General features: G+C 31.6%; 1 protein-coding gene across 1 annotated transcript; it reads right to left on the reverse strand.

The window, feature by feature from the left end:
- Window positions 1-535: 535 nt before the first annotated feature.
- On the reverse strand, window positions 536-8876 carry LOC141716654 (uncharacterized). Its single transcript, XM_074518848.1, has 4 exons — window positions 8658-8876; window positions 3261-3381; window positions 1469-1634; window positions 536-1299 (listed from the first exon to the last, which is right to left on the reverse strand). The coding sequence occupies exons 2-4, from the start codon at window positions 3362-3364 to the stop codon at window positions 775-777; spliced, it is 795 nt and encodes a 264-aa protein (XP_074374949.1). The 5' UTR covers window positions 3365-3381; window positions 8658-8876; the 3' UTR covers window positions 536-774.
- Between the last annotated feature and the right edge of the window lie 10601 nt (window positions 8877-19477).

The following is a 19477-nucleotide window of genomic DNA, read 5'->3' on the forward strand; positions in this document are numbered from 1 at the left end:
ACTAGTGTTTGTCGGCTCAACTTATAAGTGAAATTTATAACTTATAAGTTAATAAGTTGAATGTTAGCAACGACATATTTTTTCTCAACTTATTTTAATTTTTCTTTTTTTTATTAACTTTAGTTAAAAAAAAAATATTTTTAAATGTTAATCTAATATAAAATTCACGAATTAAGATAATTATATATATATATTATTTATTTTGATCTATTTAAGTCAAAAAATTCCGACTTCTAAGTAAAATTATCCAAATACTAATATAAATTATAAGAATTCATCTACTTATCACTTATAAGTCACTTATTTATTTTAACTTATTTATTTTAAGTTATAAGTTACTTATTTTAAAATTTTCTAAACGTCTCAAACGGGCACAAAAATGCAGATGCACAAGTATATGTATTCCGCTTGATAAAATCACACATTCACCAGTTGCTTTCAACCCACAAAATAATCCGTATAAAAAAGAAACTAAATTCATCAGTAAGAATGTTTTACTATTAAGGGGAACTGAAGCATGTTTTAGAAGAAAACACAACGCTATTCTATACCATAAATAAAATTTTAAAGCACGAAAGATTGTATAATATAGTCTCATCCAGTCCAACTAAAAAAGTAGCTCAAACACCCTAGAACAGACCTCAATTTTTTAGGGAGCACCATATTTTGTCTCTGATCTGAAGGCACACAAAAAAGAAACACAAGTCACTTAATACTAATCTGGAGTCTTTTATGACCCTTTTAAAGTTTACAGTTCTTGCATAACATGTAATCCTATCCCAAATTAACTTCAAGGGAACGAAGTGTCCGGGATCGGAATTCTACGAGATTAAATTTCATCACATCAATATGATAATTAATAGCATCTGTATTGCCTTCGAAACGTGAACAGCTATTGACTTCCATTAACTGTTTCTCAAGAAATCTGATACTCTCAGCGAAATAACCAAGATATTTGCTGCATTTGAGGAGGGTGTCTTCTTCGCCACCACTGGTGAAGAACCTTACATAACTCGTTAGGAATGTAGACATTTCAGCCAAGTCACGATGGCTGCCATTGAGCAAGAAAACCTTCACAAGCTGGTAGTGAACCAATCTAGTTCGTGAGACTTCATTATTAGATACTTGTTCAGGTAAAAAGTAGGCCATAAAAGAGCTAACTTTATGGTCCTCATTGGGAACATCTGTGGCAAGAATACAACCAAGTTCACTGAGTGTTGCAAAATCACAAGGATGGGCATCATGTTCTACTTTCTTCCATTCACAAAGTAATAGCTGAGAAGAGCTCACCAGTATAACCTGTGTAGGCGTAACAAAAGTCATGTTCCTTATTAGGTTTGCATCAAGTTTGTTTATAAGTTTCTGAGCGAAGGAACATAAAATTAAGGGTGGTTTAACAATCATATTATTACTGCTGATGAATGATCCCCACCCAAAGAACAAAAACAAGATTAAATATACATGTTACCTTCCCTAGCAAAAACTGGGCAGCTACATTTCCAGCTTCCGAACATTTCACTAGCAGACTGTTAATGTGCTGATACCGTTTAAAATTCTTAAGTTCCAACTTTATTTTAAAGTTGACAACCTCGAGTATGTCTTCAACTTGCGCGAACATATTAAAGTTTCTGCAACTGCAATAAAGATTTACCAAGACAATTTAGAGATCCCTATGAAAGGTGGACTAGTAAACTGTTGATGTACATGATGTCTACATTCTAACTAGAAAAAACGATAAATAACTTCTTTGAAATGCCTGAAACATCAAAAAATCATATTATAATATATATCTAACAGCTCACAAAACATGAAAAGCTTCATAACAGGTACACCTAAAGCATGAATTTTTTTTACCAAGAGGGCAGGAGATGCCACAAGTGTGCCATTAGGGGTGTGCATTCGGTTCGGTGAATAACCGAAATAATTTCGGTTCGGTTAACCAAATTTTATAATTCGGTTCGGTTTCGGTAGAGAAATTTTTAAAATTCGGTTTTTCGGTATTTCGGTTTTTAACCGCGGTTAACCGGAAAACCGAAAATATAACCGAATAGTTTATAAAAATTAAAATATTATTAATAATAATAGCAAGACATTATACAGACATATGCACACAGTACTCACTGCACACTATCCCCAGACGACTCTCAATCTAAAATCTAACTCTTGCCTCTCTCATTATAAAAGCAAACGGAGATTCTATTCAACCATTTATGTACAGATTTGTCTTCTGTAATCAAGAACTATATCATTCTTGTACAATTTCAGGACATGTAATTACAGCCTTTTTTATTTTACAATAAACAATAGGAACTTGGTCTCCGGCCACTACGCAAATCATTTTAATTAGATACTATGGATGTTTCTCTCCACTGTTGGAGATTGATTATTACTGGTCCACTATATCTTCTGCCAACTCAAATTTTTAGAATATTTTGCTGCAATTCTAGTATTTTTTATTAGATTTCGGTTTTTCATTTCAGTTTTCAGTAATAACCGAAATATTAATTTCGGTTCGGTTACAAACCGAATATATTTCGGTTCGGTTTCGGTTAACCGAAAAAAAAATAGTTCGGTTCGGTTCGGTTTTAACCGAATGCACAGCCCTATGTGCCATGTTGAATACTGCTCAAAAAAGGATTGTAGAATGTTAACCCAACCAACCCTCTTTAGTATGACCTGCTACACCCCTTTTACCAAGAGGGCAGGAGAGGCCATATGAGGGGCTTGCTCACTTATCCCACGTTCTTGATCATTGCCTCAATTGATTACGGACCCAACTCCCATAAAAACCTGACACATCCTATGAAAAGCAGTACGCTGTTAACCAGAGATAACGTACTGAGAAGAAATCTCAGTAAGATACACAACAGAAGGGGAAAAAAGTGAAAAGAGTCCATTTGCTTAGCTGAGCTAATATGATACAGCAGTGAAGGTTTTTTTAAGCCCCTAATTCCTTTGAATTCTTATATATATTTAAATGAAAAAACATAAAGTACACTCTAAAATTCTTTGTTAAAAGCAATTCTCAAAAATTTACCAACACAAGTAATTTAATAATGTATAGTTATTGCTTAAGCATACAATTAACGAAATTTAATAACAAAAAGGAGGCATTATGAAATCTGGCAATCAATCAGAAAAGAGGAAAAACAACCATAAAAATAATAGCATTAAAGTAAAATAAATGGTGAAGCCATATAACGTATTCACATAGATATACATATACTTAGACTTGGAAGGCTTAGAATCTAATGTCTTACACAGAGATGATCGTTGCAAAATCAGCTGCTCCGCCTGGAGACTGCACCAACAAAAGTATAATGTAAGAGAGGAGCTCATAGGGCAGATCTGTCATTGTTGCCATTTCTGACACAGCTCAATCTGCAAGTACAATTGATATATAAAACTACATGTCACATTTACTGATACAGGTTAATTGTATTCATAAAAAAATCATGGCACTTCTTTGAATATGATACATACAATTGTCACTTCAATAAAATTAAAATCTTATGAGAAGAATCATGTATTAAGGTGTACAATTGCTAACAAAAAAAAATGCAACTGAAGATTTTGGACACCTCAAGAGAATAGGTTCAATAACAATATCACTCTTATTGGTTTCTTTCTTCAAACCCTGGCATTACAACAACAATCACAACATAGCAAACAAAAGGCTGTCTTTTTTTTCAGATTGAACCAGTGAAAATTTGGTCACCTACTAAGTGATGAATAAGTACCAAGTTGAAACTAACTGCCACTTACATGTGTCATATAAGCTAACCCCAAACACACTATATCATATTTAAAACTTTTTGAAATCATAAAATAAGATTAACCTAGAACACGAACAGTCTTTAAAGAAATTGCTTGTTAATTAGGTCTGTATCAGAGCACACTTGCCAAAACCATGAAATTAAGAGGCACTCAGACCAGATACAGTACACTGCAGGATTTGTTTAGACTTCCAGATATTGATATACTGGAACATTGACTTGGGAAAACATAATTCGTCAAGGTTACTGCATTTTGCAAGCACTAATGCCTGTAAGATTGATGGAGATTTAGATGCTAGCTTACAACAATTGATAACATCCAAGAACTATCTCCTAATCAACATTTAGGAAGAAAAATAATTAATAGATGAACACATGGTGAATTGTGAATCTAGTTTTTCAAACTCCAAATGTTCATTCAATAATTATTCTACATATTTGTGACAACCCGGTCAAATGCCGAGCCTTTGTCGAAAATCTGGTCAAGTCCCGATTCAGAGTCCGAAATAAGCCGAAGTCTATTGGCCCAAATGCAACCAAAATGCAACCAACTTGGGTAATCCACATGCCCCCACAAAAGATCATGATTTGTTGGTGCACTTAGTTGACTTATAAAATGAACTCAAGTCCCAAATCTACTCAATGTGGGACTGGGGTGATACAATGATGAGAAGATGATTGAAATGTTTCTTTTAATTTAGACAAATCCTGCTAGTTTAGCAGGAGTCCAACGAAAATTACGAGGTTAGATGCTTATTCCTCTCTACATACCCATAAATCCTTTGGATACATATAAAACCTTTATATACCCTACATCGACAAGATAACATTCATTTTCGGATGTGGAAAATTTATTTCAGGGTTATATAAAGATTAAAGCCTCAACTAAAATTTGGGAATTGTGGGGTTACGCCTTCGTGACAAACCTGAAACACATCTTACTATCACAAAATGCAAAAATATTTTTTGTAGGAATGTATTCTCGACAAATGTATAGCATGCGCTCATCGAATATTATATTCACCTCTGAGGCACACCAATGTATTCATCACTCATAAAAATTCACCTTTGAGGCACATCAATGTATTCATCACTCATAAATAATCATCAAAATCTATTGAATGAACGAAGTTGAGAAATCATATTTAAAGATAAACTAATAAAGGAAGCAAATGTGAGGATAAATTACAATTATGTTAAAAGGAAACAAAAATTAAACATAAACTAAGGATCTTGATATTCAATTCTGTAAAAAATACATACAAACGTTTCCGTTGCGTGTGTATATATATATGGTAAATGGTATAAAATGAGACGATTTACAGGCAAATCGAAGGCGATAAAGAATAGATGTATATGTTAGAGACGTTTCACAATTGAAAACTAATTATCTAAAAAGGTAAATTTAGTGTTACCGAGAGAGACGAGAGAGACAGGAGATTCAGTGGCCGCGAGCTTCAAAAGTTGACAATGGAGTAGGAAAAGTTGAAGGAGTCACAATATAAAAGAGAAAAGGGGAATGACAAATTAAGTTTGATAATGAAAATATGGAGATAAGTAAAAAGTAAAAAGTGAAAAGGTTGGTTGTAGCTACCAATAACTTTGGGCCAATGTCCTCCAAAAAAGGCATTTAAAAATGGATCACTCGAACGAACAAATATTTACTATGAGCCAAATAAGTATATAAGGTCTTGACACAATTTTGCGTTGGACTATGGTAGGAAAAATGGATCACCCGCACGAACAAATATTCACTATGAGCCCAAACAATTATATAAGCTCTTGACACAATTCCACATTGGACTATGGTTGAAAACAGGAAAAACAAAGGATAAAACTTATATTCACAAAGAACAGGCAAAGACACATAAGTCCTAAAATTCAATATATATTCTTCAAATAAAAAAAATTGTAGTTAATAATGAATCTTATGAGATTTAAAAGCCTACAACTTGAAAGTCAAGTACTGGCATGATGAAAAATTAAAAAAAGTCAATTTTATATAAATTTTTAATACTATTCTACCATAAATGAAAGAAAGAAACAACTACCTCTTTGGTTTTACGCGTTTGTGTTTAATTCCAAATAATATGTTTATCAACCGTATATGAACTTCATAATACATCTTAACTAATACATTTCTAAAAACATAATCTAACAGAAGATACAAGGTAAAATGAACCATAAGGAACAAGATTATTATTTTTTTTATTTGTCTATTATTAGTTTACACACTAAATATAAGAACAAGTCAATAATTTGCTAAATTTGTGTCATGTTCGTTCAAGTTTTATCGTGATCAAAGGCACTAAAATGAAAAAAAAACATAAATATTATTATTGAACAACTAATAGATACATAATTGTATTTTTGTGTGTATATATATAGAGAGAGAGAGTTAAATTTCTATTTAGTCCACTATTTCATTAGAGTTTGCAAATAAGATATTGCAAAATGTATTATTTTCCAAATACTATTCTACATACATCACTATTTGAAACAAAATCTTGCAATCGCGTACGTACATTCAACAAGTATAACATTACAAAACATGCTTAATTTGCTTAATTTGGAAAATAGGTAAGTTTCACTTGTTTAACATTAATGATGCAACATCACTACGCACGTTTATACCCTGTAATTTATTATTTTTGTTTTCAATACATGGACTATTAAATTGGATTGTACTGAAAGGTAAGGATGTTGGACTCCAAGAATCCACAAAAATGAAGGACTTCACACAATTTGTTCTATATATCTATCTCTCTCTCTCGATAATTAAAACCTAATTTCTCAAATCTCCTTTCACTTCAACACATCTTTTCCAAAGACGTCGCGACGACCTTATAGAAATCAATTCGCCCAATTAATAACTTTCTTAATTGGTGAGATCTCTGTTAGCTCAATATATGTACTTCACCATCTACCGATGTACTCCCTCCGTCTAATTCTTTCTTTCTGACCATGTTTCCTATTATGTCTGTCTCAAAATTCTTGTCCACATTCAGATAATATGGTAATTTAAGTGATAATTATGTTAACTTATCTGGAAAATAATACAATTTTTGGTAACTTTTAGTTTTTTTAATATGATTGAATAAAAGGTGGAAAATTGATTGTTGACAAAATAAGTGGGACGGATGAAGTATTTGTTTATAGGCATCTTTTAAAAAATTAACAATTTATGTCATTTACTGAAGTACATTATTTATATTTTGTTAAAAATTAAAATATAATAGTTCATTGAGTTATTGGCAAATATATTTTGTAAATATGGTGATTATGTTATCATGATATTTGAAATATCAATTTATATAGATTATGATTTTCACCGAAAAACCTCAATTTTAAAGTTTAAAAAAATCTGCATGCATCTAACTGAATAGAATCACGCTTTTTGAGTGTTCAAATTATAAACTTCTACTACTAAACCATCACTCATTACAAAAGTCTCAATATCAAATAAACAAGAGTTAATAAATCTATTTGTTTCAATCAAATAAACTAATTTTTACATTGATGTAATTATTGCTACAACCAATCAAAATATATTTACATAATATCTAATATATAAGCATATATATATAGCAGAACCTTAATTCACCTATTCGACACCTAGGTGGGCGCCTTACAGCCTAGGCGTCCAGACGGTTCACTATTGCCCTGGTTCCTCTCTACACTTGGACAAGTATGTCTTATATATTAGTAAACGTAAATTTACTATTGACATTTATATAGATAAACTATTTTTAAATTCCTGAATAAGAGATACCCATGCAAGACACTAATTGAGTTCTACTTCTACAATGTACTTGTAGTATATTCATTACAAAATATATCATGTCCCCTGCTTGTGTCTAAAAATTAGAAAAGATCCTTGTGTTTCCAATTTTTGGATCTTCTAAGATCAACACACAGGTTTTGACAAAAAAAAAAATACCAGTCAGATATATATCATGCCCGACACTCCATACCACAACCCAAATAATATAAGAAATATATGGCATATATGCACATGTTCGACACTCAAGTCTCGACTATGTCAACAGATAGGTCTTTAAGATTCAAGTTCAACTGTATCAATAAATCTAGGTCCCAGCCCACAAACAACATCAATAAAGGTATGCAAGCGAATTGGCTCAAGAGAGAATTGCATTTAAAATATATTCAATATTTAATTTCATTATTTTAGAACTTAAAAGGTGATTATCCATTAAAAACATAATCAATATGAATGAAAAGGTGCTTCCGCCCATAATGTTCACCCAAAATATGCATATCCTACCCTAACATAAATATAATTTCCCAACTATGAAGTAAAAAGCTTAAGCTACTCCTCTCTTGATTATAATTTACCCAAGTACAAGGATGTAACCGTAATAGCTAGTAGCTACAATAGTGTGAGGTGCAATTACACACGATGAGAATGTCCAAATTAAATGCAATATGTTAAATTCAGATAATTTTGAACGGGTGTGAATGTGATGCATGGGTTAAAAATAGCATTAGAACATATGCAACTTTTCACATACTTTATAGACATCGTTAACAATGGAGGAAAACATAACATTTTTTCAAAGTTCAGATGCCTGGAAAGACGTTCCGTATCAGCTATTCATCTACCACATGGACCTTGGTCTAGCTAACAATGCCGAACAAAAAAATGATTGAGTGCATAAAATCAGAAAGATTAAAGTACATAAGTTCCCTACCATTTTCATTAATATACATAACAACTGAATTTGACAATTTCAAACACAGGGATATATGTAAGAATATGAAGCATGTGTAATGAAATGTGGGTAAAAGAAGGAAGCAGTTTTAAGAATCATAAAACATGTAAAGAAGAAAGACAAGACAAATAATTGGAACAGAATATACCTCATAATATATGAAAACAATGTATAGAATGTAAAGATTTGATGTCCATTACAAACCCATTGCGTCGTCTTTCAGAGGTCACTACAAGTTTACAAAACTCTCTCTCTCTCTCTCTCTCTCTCTCTCTCTCTCTCCTCTCATTTACTCTCGCTCTCCCTCCCCCTCTCTTTCTCTTCCTTTCTCTTTCTCTCTCCATCTCTCTATCTCTCGCCCTCCCTCTCTCCGTGCCCTTCTCCCCCCTCCCCCTCTCTCTCTCTCTCTGCTTCACTCTCGCTCTCGCTCTCCCTCCCCCTCTCTTTCTCTTTCTATCTTCATCTCTCTCTCACCCTCCCTCTCTCCGTACCCCTCTCTCCCCCCTCCGCCTCTCTGTCTCTCTCTCGCCCTCTCTCCCCCTCCCTCTTCCCATTACAAAGTTAAAAGTCAAAACCTATACCCTCAGACTCAGACTGACCTGACCTCCGTAAGGCTACGTCCATCTCTTTTGGAGCCTTGTAACGGGCTTTGGGGGTCCTGTAACGGGCTCGTTGTTCATTTGTTACATGACTAGATTAGACCCGGTTAATATCTAGTTTATTTGAAATGAACGTGTTAGTTTAGTAAAAAAAGTTAATAAAATGTTAAAGAAAATAATATATATTAATATTTATTTAATATGAAAAAATAATTTCTTTGAAATGAATCCGTGTTTTATCTTATTTTTCTCAGAAAGTCCCCAACTTTAATTTATCAAGTTGTCAAAAGTGAGAACATGAAAGATGATAATATTATCCTACAATGAAATGAGATTCGTAAATTGGGGGCACGAAACCGGATTATATTATTTTACAATGGTTTGAAAACGATCTTAAACATGTGCTATACTTTGAGACGAATTTAAATGTAGGAGTTTATAACACCGAGCATATTTGAGATTTATGTTCAATTTACAAATATTATTATATGCACCAACAAACAATCATGATCTTTTAGGGATTTATAATAAGTTTGTTGAATGCATTTGACCCGGTTACGATGCATTTGGGCCGGTAACATAACTCAGTATATACATAAAAAATCAACCTTAAAATTATTAAACTTTTAATAATAAATGAGATTTATTAAAAAACAAATTTTATATAAAGGGCTTAGATGTTGATGACAACCATCTATTATATATAATTGAACACTAGTGAAGAGACCCAAAAATTTGTACTAAGAATGACATTTTTGTAAATATTTTGACCCATATTTTTGAAATTTGACGGGTCGACCCATTTTCCTAAATCAACTAATTCCTATACAAATATGCAAAGATCCATGGAATATCCACATCTTAAATGGTATTTATAATTATTAAAAAATCACTTTTCAATATTAAAAATATCAAACATATTATTAAAATAGATTTATTATTATACCAGATCAATTATAAATCCGCAATTCATGCTTACAGTAATTCAAATTCAAAAACTATTAATACTTTCCTTGATAATCATTATTTTCTTCTTCTTTCTTTGTTACATGCCATATCAATCAGCATCAAATTCAAAAATCAAAATCAATCTTGAATAATTTTGAATTGGTTTGTTATTGAATATCTGACATCTATTTCAAAATTGAATTCATAATTTCATTATAATCTTCTTCTCATTATTATTTGCATATGTATAGAAGCCATGTATTTTCCTAAATCGTTAGCATTATTCATTTAATTCGTATTTTACTCAGATTTGTTTCAATCTCGATTTAATCAATTTAATTTTTTGACGTTTCAGGAAGATAGACAAAGGGTGATTTTTGTTGTTGGTGATATATTTTTCATTTTTGAATCTACTGAACAGAATGGGTAACCTCATTTTTGAATCTACTGAACAGAATGAGTATTTTTTTACATACTTTATACAAATTACAATTTCAATTTCATATATACGACTTTTATCATCTGTATTTGATTTTGTTTTCATGTTTTGCTATTTGTTTAGGTTCGACTAAGGCGAAGAAAATTTGTTTGGGACCAAAAATTACATTTAACTCAACCAAATCAGGTAAAAATTCTTAAAACTCGGGCAATTATACAAATTTATTTTTTGAGGTTTACATGTTTGGTGAAATTTCTAAGAGAGGTTATTTTTATCCTTGAGCTCAATTTTGTTCCTAACGATATTTTATCATGTTTGTATTTTTATATGTATCTAATTATTTATTATATAGATTTTTATTGATTGATATTTGATACCTATTGAGTGTTGATTTTCAGCATTCGAAACGAGTATGGAGACACTCTTTCTCATCCAGAGCATTTGTAGATGGGTGATGATTGTTGATCGAATACTCTGTGGGTGCATGTATAAAATATTCAAATGTTAATCGAATTTTTGAATTTATATTCTGCCAGATTTCTGCTCTACAGATTAAACAGTTTAGTTATTCATCTCTCTCGATCATGGATTATAAATTGTGATACTGATTTCTGACATGATGAATGTTATTTTGATAGTGTTTGATAAAAGTTCTCACCGGAGTCTCTTTTTTTCCTATCATATTTGTTTTAATTACAGGTATGATGAAAGGGTAAAGTTATCTAAATTAACTATAAATTTCAGTCATATTTATGCTTTTTTCAGGACAATGAATTGAATAAGGAGATGCACTGGAGTGTTCTCTATTTTGTATTGGTGGTTCACCAATTCACGGTAACTATATCTCAAACTACAAAGTTGTGTAATTGTCCGTAGCCCGTATTTCTATGAACCTACATTGAATCATTTTTTATAGTTATCATATTGGTATGTAAAAAATATTTATTATTTTTCGTAACTATTGATCAAAGTTCATAATTTTTTTGTTAGTTTACAATATATCGGTTTAATGAGTTTTTAATTAGTCAACGATGATTTTCTTTACATTATCTCATCTATTTCTTAGACCACTTTTTTAGTTATTAATTGAAATTTATAATTTTTATAATGTAGTGTTGATGTATATATTTGTTGATTCTTTTCTCAGTCAAATCTAAGATTCTCGCTTTGTATTCTACTCAGGTTTCTGTGTCCATATCTTATAGGATAATTTTTCAGCCGTGTTAGTTGGAAGACTGAAGCACTGGAATCCAATATGGAGAAGTGACATGCATTAGTCTGGAAACTGGATGAAGAAAGCAAAATTCCGAGCGACTTTCATTTTATCGATGTGAAGATTCCAGACCAGTACATCATTGATCAGGTAATTTATCTTTGGTTTTTATTTTTTTTGGATGTAAAGATTTATTGGTCTTTTATAAGATGAATTAGGCTGATTCATGTTGAAGTTATAGTTATCTAAAAATTATATGAGCATAAGTGAGAAAGACTGCATTTAATTGACTGAATTTAAGGAACCATATGACAACTACTGACTAGCTAAGCCTGACTAGCTAAGCCTACCTGTCGAATTGCAACAGACGACTTGCGCAAGAGTATAATATAAAGTTAATTCCTATCTTCTTTTTGTTACCCTTATACTTTTTCTACATGTGACATTTAACGAAGGCTCACACAACATACATATTCTGATATAGGTGAACCGACCGCAAATAAAATAGAGAAAGGGATGACATTGTTGTACTTCTATCAGTGGTCATAGAAGATGGATGCACAATTAAGGGTCAGGAACAAAGTTTTTTGGTTGTTTGTCTTTAAATGCTTAACTTAAAACCGCTATTTGACATGTAAAACCCAATTGCTAGAATGTCTGTTTATAAAGTGTTTGTATATCATAATAAATTTAAGTACAACTCTAAAACTCAGTTTGACTAAGAAGTAGGCCGCTTTGGTGTGATTTGATTATGAAAAAGAGGAAGTTTCCGTTGACATGAACCTTGATAATATGTTTGGTGTTTTCTTAAGTTGTCTGGGGCCCTGGGCTCTATGGAACTAATATTTTTTTGTTCTCTACCACAACCACTTGAAAAATCTAATATATATCCTATATTTGTAGTCCGTTGAACAGCCTAATGTTTCTTAATTTATTGAAGATTTTAATTATTTTTTCATAACTATGATACTCTAGAGTTTTATCATCATAATTCTCAGTTTTTCTCCAAGTATTTTTTATAAGGTTAGTCTAGCTTATGGTCAATGATCTGGAATGACTTTTGCATTCATATACTCGCACCATATTTTGACTACAAATTAGAAAAAAAATAATTAAAAATTTCTTTTTATACTTTAAAAAATCAAACTTTTGTATATGCAGCTAAACTGAACTATAAAATGTAGTGTATGTTGCTTGGAGTCTTGGACACAACTAAACAATCAAGGAAGAACTCTAATTTCTTTGTACTTTGTTGGGAAATGTAACAGACTATAGGATCTCAAGTCTTAACACAGACCCGAATCAGTGCCGGAGTAGCCATTGTTGGTGTTGATTTACTCTTTAATAAAAATAAACATGGAAGGGAAGAAACAGATACACTACAACTTTTCTTGAAGTTGTTTGTTTGCTTGCACAATTTTGACATTCTAATGCTAAGGATCTTTTTGCACCATTTTAAAAGGCCGATAAAGCACTGACATTGTAGACACTTTGAATACAATACAATGTTTGATCGACATTATGAGATATTATTACATGTATAAATGGCTTCCAGACTATTGTGTTTGAATGAAACATAATAGATATTTTCAGCTGAGGTAGGCATCCATTATTTGTTTTCATTGCTTTTCGTTTTATTTCAATTATGACTCTCTAATTTTACATTACACTATTGTGATTTGTTCTTCATATTGTGGGTTAAATTTTGTAGATTGGACAACAACTTCATTTGTTTCAGATATTTAAACTTCTTTTTTTTTCTCTTAGTGATTATATAGATTATAAACTTCATTTGTTCTTTCGCTAGCTGTTTCTTAAATTTTTAATACGTATACGATGTTTGCGTTTTTCAGACTATTTTCTTTTAATGGTTATCATTATCAAAATTTAGTGATATATTAACTTGATATTTATTTTGAGATGATTAGATATTATTACATATGTAGATGGTTTTCCATTTTTTAGACTATTATGTTTTAATGTTTATCATTATCAAAATTAGTACTTTTCAGGCTATTCTATTTCAGACTATGATGAATCTCTCTCTCTCTCTCTGGCATCAACTTGACATTTCTTTCGAGGTGTGTACTAATGGTAACATGACTATTATGACTTTTTGCATGTAAACAATATAAATATGACTATTTTCAAAACTGTTGAGTTGCTGCTCTGTGAAGCATATATTTGCGCAATTCCGTTTCGTTTTCTTTATTATCATATTTTAAGTACTCTATGTAAAAGCAGAACTATGCTCAAATACGGGAATTAGAAGAATTTATATGTAGGTTTCAAGTACTATATATATATGCAGTACTATGATGATGTATGAAATATGTTATTATTATAGCTGAATACAAATACTCAAGGGCTTCAGCACAGAATACAAATAATTCTCACAATCTCATACTGCAATTAAATTAGCATCCCACCGATAAGGATACCATTGCTCCAAGATAACAATCTGTATTCATATTATAGTCATAATTTCATGTTGTGGAGATTGATTCATCTTATGTTAATAATGATCTATTATCATATATGACATGCAGAGTTTCATGAATCCATAAGCCGTAAGTTGCACATATAAACCGCCTATTTTTCTCAAATATTAGATGACTCTAGGGCCTTATATCATTGGAAGGCTTACAAATCACCCAAAGTTAATGGAGATTCTCAACCAAATAGGTTCTTTGCATAAAAATATATAAATTTTAGTTTTGTAAAATGGTTATTCCGAGAATCCGACTAGAAGTTTTACTGATTTGAATAGTTCCTATAATTGAGGAATTAGCTCTATTAAATTGGCATTTGCTTCAGTTTGCATCTTTCCTTTATGTTTCCAAGTATCTAATAATCATCCAAATTTTAATCTTGTTGATTCATTATTTTATATACTTACATACTTATTGGCCTAATTTTTGCGAGTATAATATTTTATGAGTGTTGAATAACTTTGCTTGTCGAAAGAGATCGTATTTTTTCTAAATCTAATCGATCTTGCACTTATCATATATTTATCATTTACCCTGAATCAAAAATATATTTCATTGCCTACTTAGAGGTTTGATGTAACAACCACATTTTTTTATAATTAAGTTGTTTTTCATATATGACTAATAGTTTTTTACTAAATGATTAATAGTTGTGTGTTTATATACTCAGATACGTAAGAGACTAGCGATCATATTTGTATGTATTTGGAGAATATGATTCAGGTGCCGAATAGGCTGAAAGGTTGCTGGATATATCATTTAACCTTATTTTTTTTTATCAACATTGAAGAAGATGAAATGTCAATTAGCGGAGGATCCGTGCTACCTTTCCTCCCACCTTGCACTTTGTGGTAGACACTGGTCAGATATGCAAATCGTGCAAAGCACTGAACTTCTGCCTTTTTCACTATACAGACTACAGTATTCCTCCAAAATAGTGCAAGATGAACCTTATTTAAAGAAAAATGATTTAAGAACTCCAATATTTTAATAACAACTCAAACCCTTTGATTCAAACAATGCTACCTCAGCCTTGCCAAGGCAAAAAAATTTAACACTCTACTTATTTTGGTGTGTAATTTACAGGCCTGGAGATTCTTATGAAGTCCAAAAATGAACTCCACATATATGAAAGATCAAATCCAAATCCCCATAAAAAGTCGATTAATTGTATTATTGCAACAAAACCTGATACAATATCTACTTTAGCTATCAAGAAAATGAAATTCAAAGAAATGTTCAGAATTCCTACAAGGCAACATTCTGCAAGTTCTTCACTAACTCCAATTACGACATCAATAGAAAAAAGTGAAATCAGTTTTTGCAAGTGTTTAGATACGTTTACATGCATTTAGGTATCTGAAGAAAGGTCTGCCACACTTTGTATTTTCATAACTTTGGAAATTTTGTAGTCAAAATATGCTGCGAGTATATGAATTAGTTATTGTTCGATATTTGTTATAGATTGAAACCGGATTAATGTATTTGTTTTATTTTTTAATTGCTTATAAGGAGGAATGAATTGTTCTGGAATTAAGTTGTGCGGTGATAATTTATTTTATTCTATTTTTCTTCTCAGTGTGTTCGTTTTTTCTGTAATTAACAGCTTACTTATGGATTTTCGAAGGGTGGTGACAGTCATGTTGTACTTCCGTTACAGAAGTGAGGAGTGAGAACCCGATATGCAACTCAATGTATCATAATTTTGAGCTTTTGTATATCTATGAGGGAGCTATTCCTACTATTATTGCTTTCGTATCACTAAGAGATTGTGCTACTTCTATTCGGTGAAATTGATATATTCCTATTTGACTTTGTTTGTTATTTTTTTGTTTAGTTTGTTACTGAAGATATTTGGTCTTATTTCTTCTGCAGTGGAAGCTACAGATTAAGTAGATACCGAAAGTTCTTTAGTAAATGAGCAAATTGTGAGTTCTGTATCTACCTATTTGGAAGAGTTGTCAGCCCCAGATACGTCAGATTCGAAGTTGAATATTTTTAGCATCTCTGAATTAATAAAAGATGGTTACCAATGATTCGGATTCAAAAAATCATTCTTTTATTGTGGTTGCATATTTACCCTATTATATCAATAATTTTAATTTAATATTTTTATTCAATAATTTAATTACATAAATAATTTTGAGCATAAACAAATCAAGACTTATGAATTAACTAATTTTACATAAAATATTTTTACAGGATTGGAAAAACTACAAAATTTATTGACACATATGTTCGTTGATGTAAGCATTATCGAATGACTTTTGCAAAATACTCAAATTTAAGTGTGGATCCTAATCTAAGTTCAACAAATTTTCATTTGGGTTCTACAAATGTTTAGTTTTTAAAATTTTTGATTTCAGGAGTAATAATATCTTTTAGTTAATATTTTATAGCTTAAGTATGTGGAGGAACATGATATATAACTGAATTTTTTTCCAATTCAAAGCGTTGATGAGATCAAGGATCCGCAGAACGGGTTAAATGACCATTTCTAAACATCACATATATAATTTGTTCCACCGAATAGAATAATATATGTTAACCAAAATTGAGACGTCATCGGGAGACGATATCGAGTAACGCTGTTTGATAAAATATATCAAATTGTTGTATATTTTTAGAATAATATTTGATAAAAATATGATCATATTACATTTTTTAAAGTTATTTTTCAATAATAAATTAAATCAATCATTTGTATTATCACGTTCTTAAAATGCTTTAAATTACAAATATACTACCTGATCCCCATCCCCAAAGAAGATTTTTTTTCTTTTCCCGACCCCATCCCCTAATTAGGGTTCAACATTTCCTAATTTGTGTTCTAGAAATACTTAGTTGTTAAAATTTTGGAATTTAAGGGTGTATATTTTTTAAATTTATATTTTATAATTGAAGCGTTGACCCTAATTCATATATTTACTATTATTCCCAATCAATGAAGAACTACAGAGGGGGGGGGGGTTGAATGTAATTCTGGCTCCTTTTTCTGATTTTAATATGTAGCTGTGTTTGATTTTGCAAGAGTGCGGAATAAAAGTAAAATGTAAATCAAAACACAAAGCAATAAAACACAAGGCTTTAAAACTTTCTGGTGGATTTGAACTTATCCACGAGAGATATATATATATAAAGATGAGAACTCTGTGATGCTTGAATAACACACAACTGCTTACAAGTTGAATGACAAGAACAACTTGAGAAATTCTTTACAGATTTTGCTTTATCTATTTCTCTGGTTTTTCTTTCTAACTTGGATACTTTTCAACTTGCTACTCTTGATTTATATATTACCAAGTTACATGATAGTAAGAAAAGACAATAAGATAAACTGTAACTAGTCTAACTTCATGCTACTACATTACTCTATCCAGAATCTTTGAATATCTTCATAATTGCATGGAAATGATAATGCTTCTTTGTTCTCTAAATCCTGCAATTAGGCTACCGTATTCCATTTGCAAACACCCGACGCATGTGACTGTGTTGTCACTGTCAACTACTCTTTTTGAATAAGATCATCCGTCAGGACTATGTTGGTCATCCGTCAGGAGCCTTGTTGATTATTTATCGGTAGTATTTGTAGATCATCCGTCAGGAGCCTTTCTGTCACTTGACTCTATTTCACTTATAATAATTACAAGATAACTTATATTTACAATTAGCCAACCTATTCTACATTCAATCTAGTAGTCAACATGACTTAAAGAATCCTATAGCATCTACTCAACTAATACATTGTTGTTTGCAGAAATGTGCTACAAGACTTATTGTTACATAAGATACACTCTCGATGGATGTTCAATGGTCATCCGTTGGAACTATAAAGTTCATCTGTCGGGACTATTGTAGAACATCCGTCGAGAGCTACAAAAACACTAAGTTAAATCTACTAAGGTGTTTTGTTCAACTTATCATTAAGTTCACAATATATTCCTAACAATCTCCCCCAATTTATGTCTAATGAAATTGTAGCTATAAATTAAGAGAAACTTGATGATAACAAAACACCCTAAATGTACATATTGAATTATGGTAGATAAAACTAGTAAGTGCTACAATTTATTTGAAAATTGAACAAAGTAAAGTGTACAAAGAGTTCTCACAATCATTTTCAAGGTGCTCTTCTAGTCTGAGCAGATGTTTTCTATTTCCTTGATTTTCTTGATTTCTTCCCAAGCTTCCAGTTATTTTCTTCTATTTGATTTTGGAGTTGTCTGTGAAATTCAAATTCTTCAGCATTTGATAGATCCAACTTTTCTTGCATTTCCAATGGAGTCTCATTGCTTGAGATGCTCAATTGGTCCTCCAGTCTGAAGAATCTCCTAACACCCTTTTCGTCCATGAATTCGATCAGCCAGTAAGGCCTCAAGTGCGCTGTATTTCCTGTGAAGAAAATTGTTAGAGTCCTTGGGAGTGCATTTGAGGCTTTTCTGCTCTCTAGTTCTTCTATCTTCTTTAGAACCACTTTCTTGGCAGTCACATTGAATCCAAAAAATTTCTTGAAAGATGAGAAGGTCTTTATCAAAATAGGACAACTTTCTTGAAGAATCCTGTGAAGGGGTCATATCATCTCTTTTCCACCCTTGTATTTAAATACCAGTCTTTTAGGGAGATTCATGTGAGCATCAATTGCTCTTACTTCTTCTAGTTCATCCATGTAGAGATTTATATCTGAGAATTCCTTCATGTCACAAATGTATAGAAGATCTCCTTTGTTGACAGTTGGTTGAGCTTTGGTTAAGGTGTTGGTTTTGAGTTTCACAGGCTTGACCTTCTTGATTGCTCTTGTCTTTGTCTTCTTTAACTTGTTGAAGAATGGTAAATTGAGCTCAGGAAGTGGAAAACTCTCCCAGTATACTAGCTCATCCTTGGGAACTATTGGCTCACCATGAAAAATCCTTGTAGGATCCACCTTAAATTCTTCCTGCACCACTGAGGGCTTGGATGTTTGAGTTGTAGATGTAGACTGGTTGGGAATGTAATCTTCCATCTTATCATCATTGAAGTCCAATCTTCTTTTGGGAAGTATTTTGTATCTGAACTTCCTTTTCTATTGAGGTTCCTTTTGTATTTTTTGATCCTGAGCTTCAGCTATCACATGTTTCTTCTCCCAAATCTCAGTTGCCATTTTCACAGCTTGGAGCTTGGCTACTATAGCAGCTTGCTTTTTCTTCTGTTTGAGCTTTTTAGCATCTAAAGCAGCTTGCTTCTTTTTTTGTTTAATCCTCTCATTTTCTTCCTTCTTAGCTTCTGCAAACTGAGGGTGTC

The sequence above is a fragment of the Apium graveolens genome, chromosome 4, assembly GCF_009905375.1.
Source record: "Apium graveolens cultivar Ventura chromosome 4, ASM990537v1, whole genome shotgun sequence".
Classification (NCBI taxonomy): domain Eukaryota; kingdom Viridiplantae; phylum Streptophyta; class Magnoliopsida; order Apiales; family Apiaceae; genus Apium; species Apium graveolens.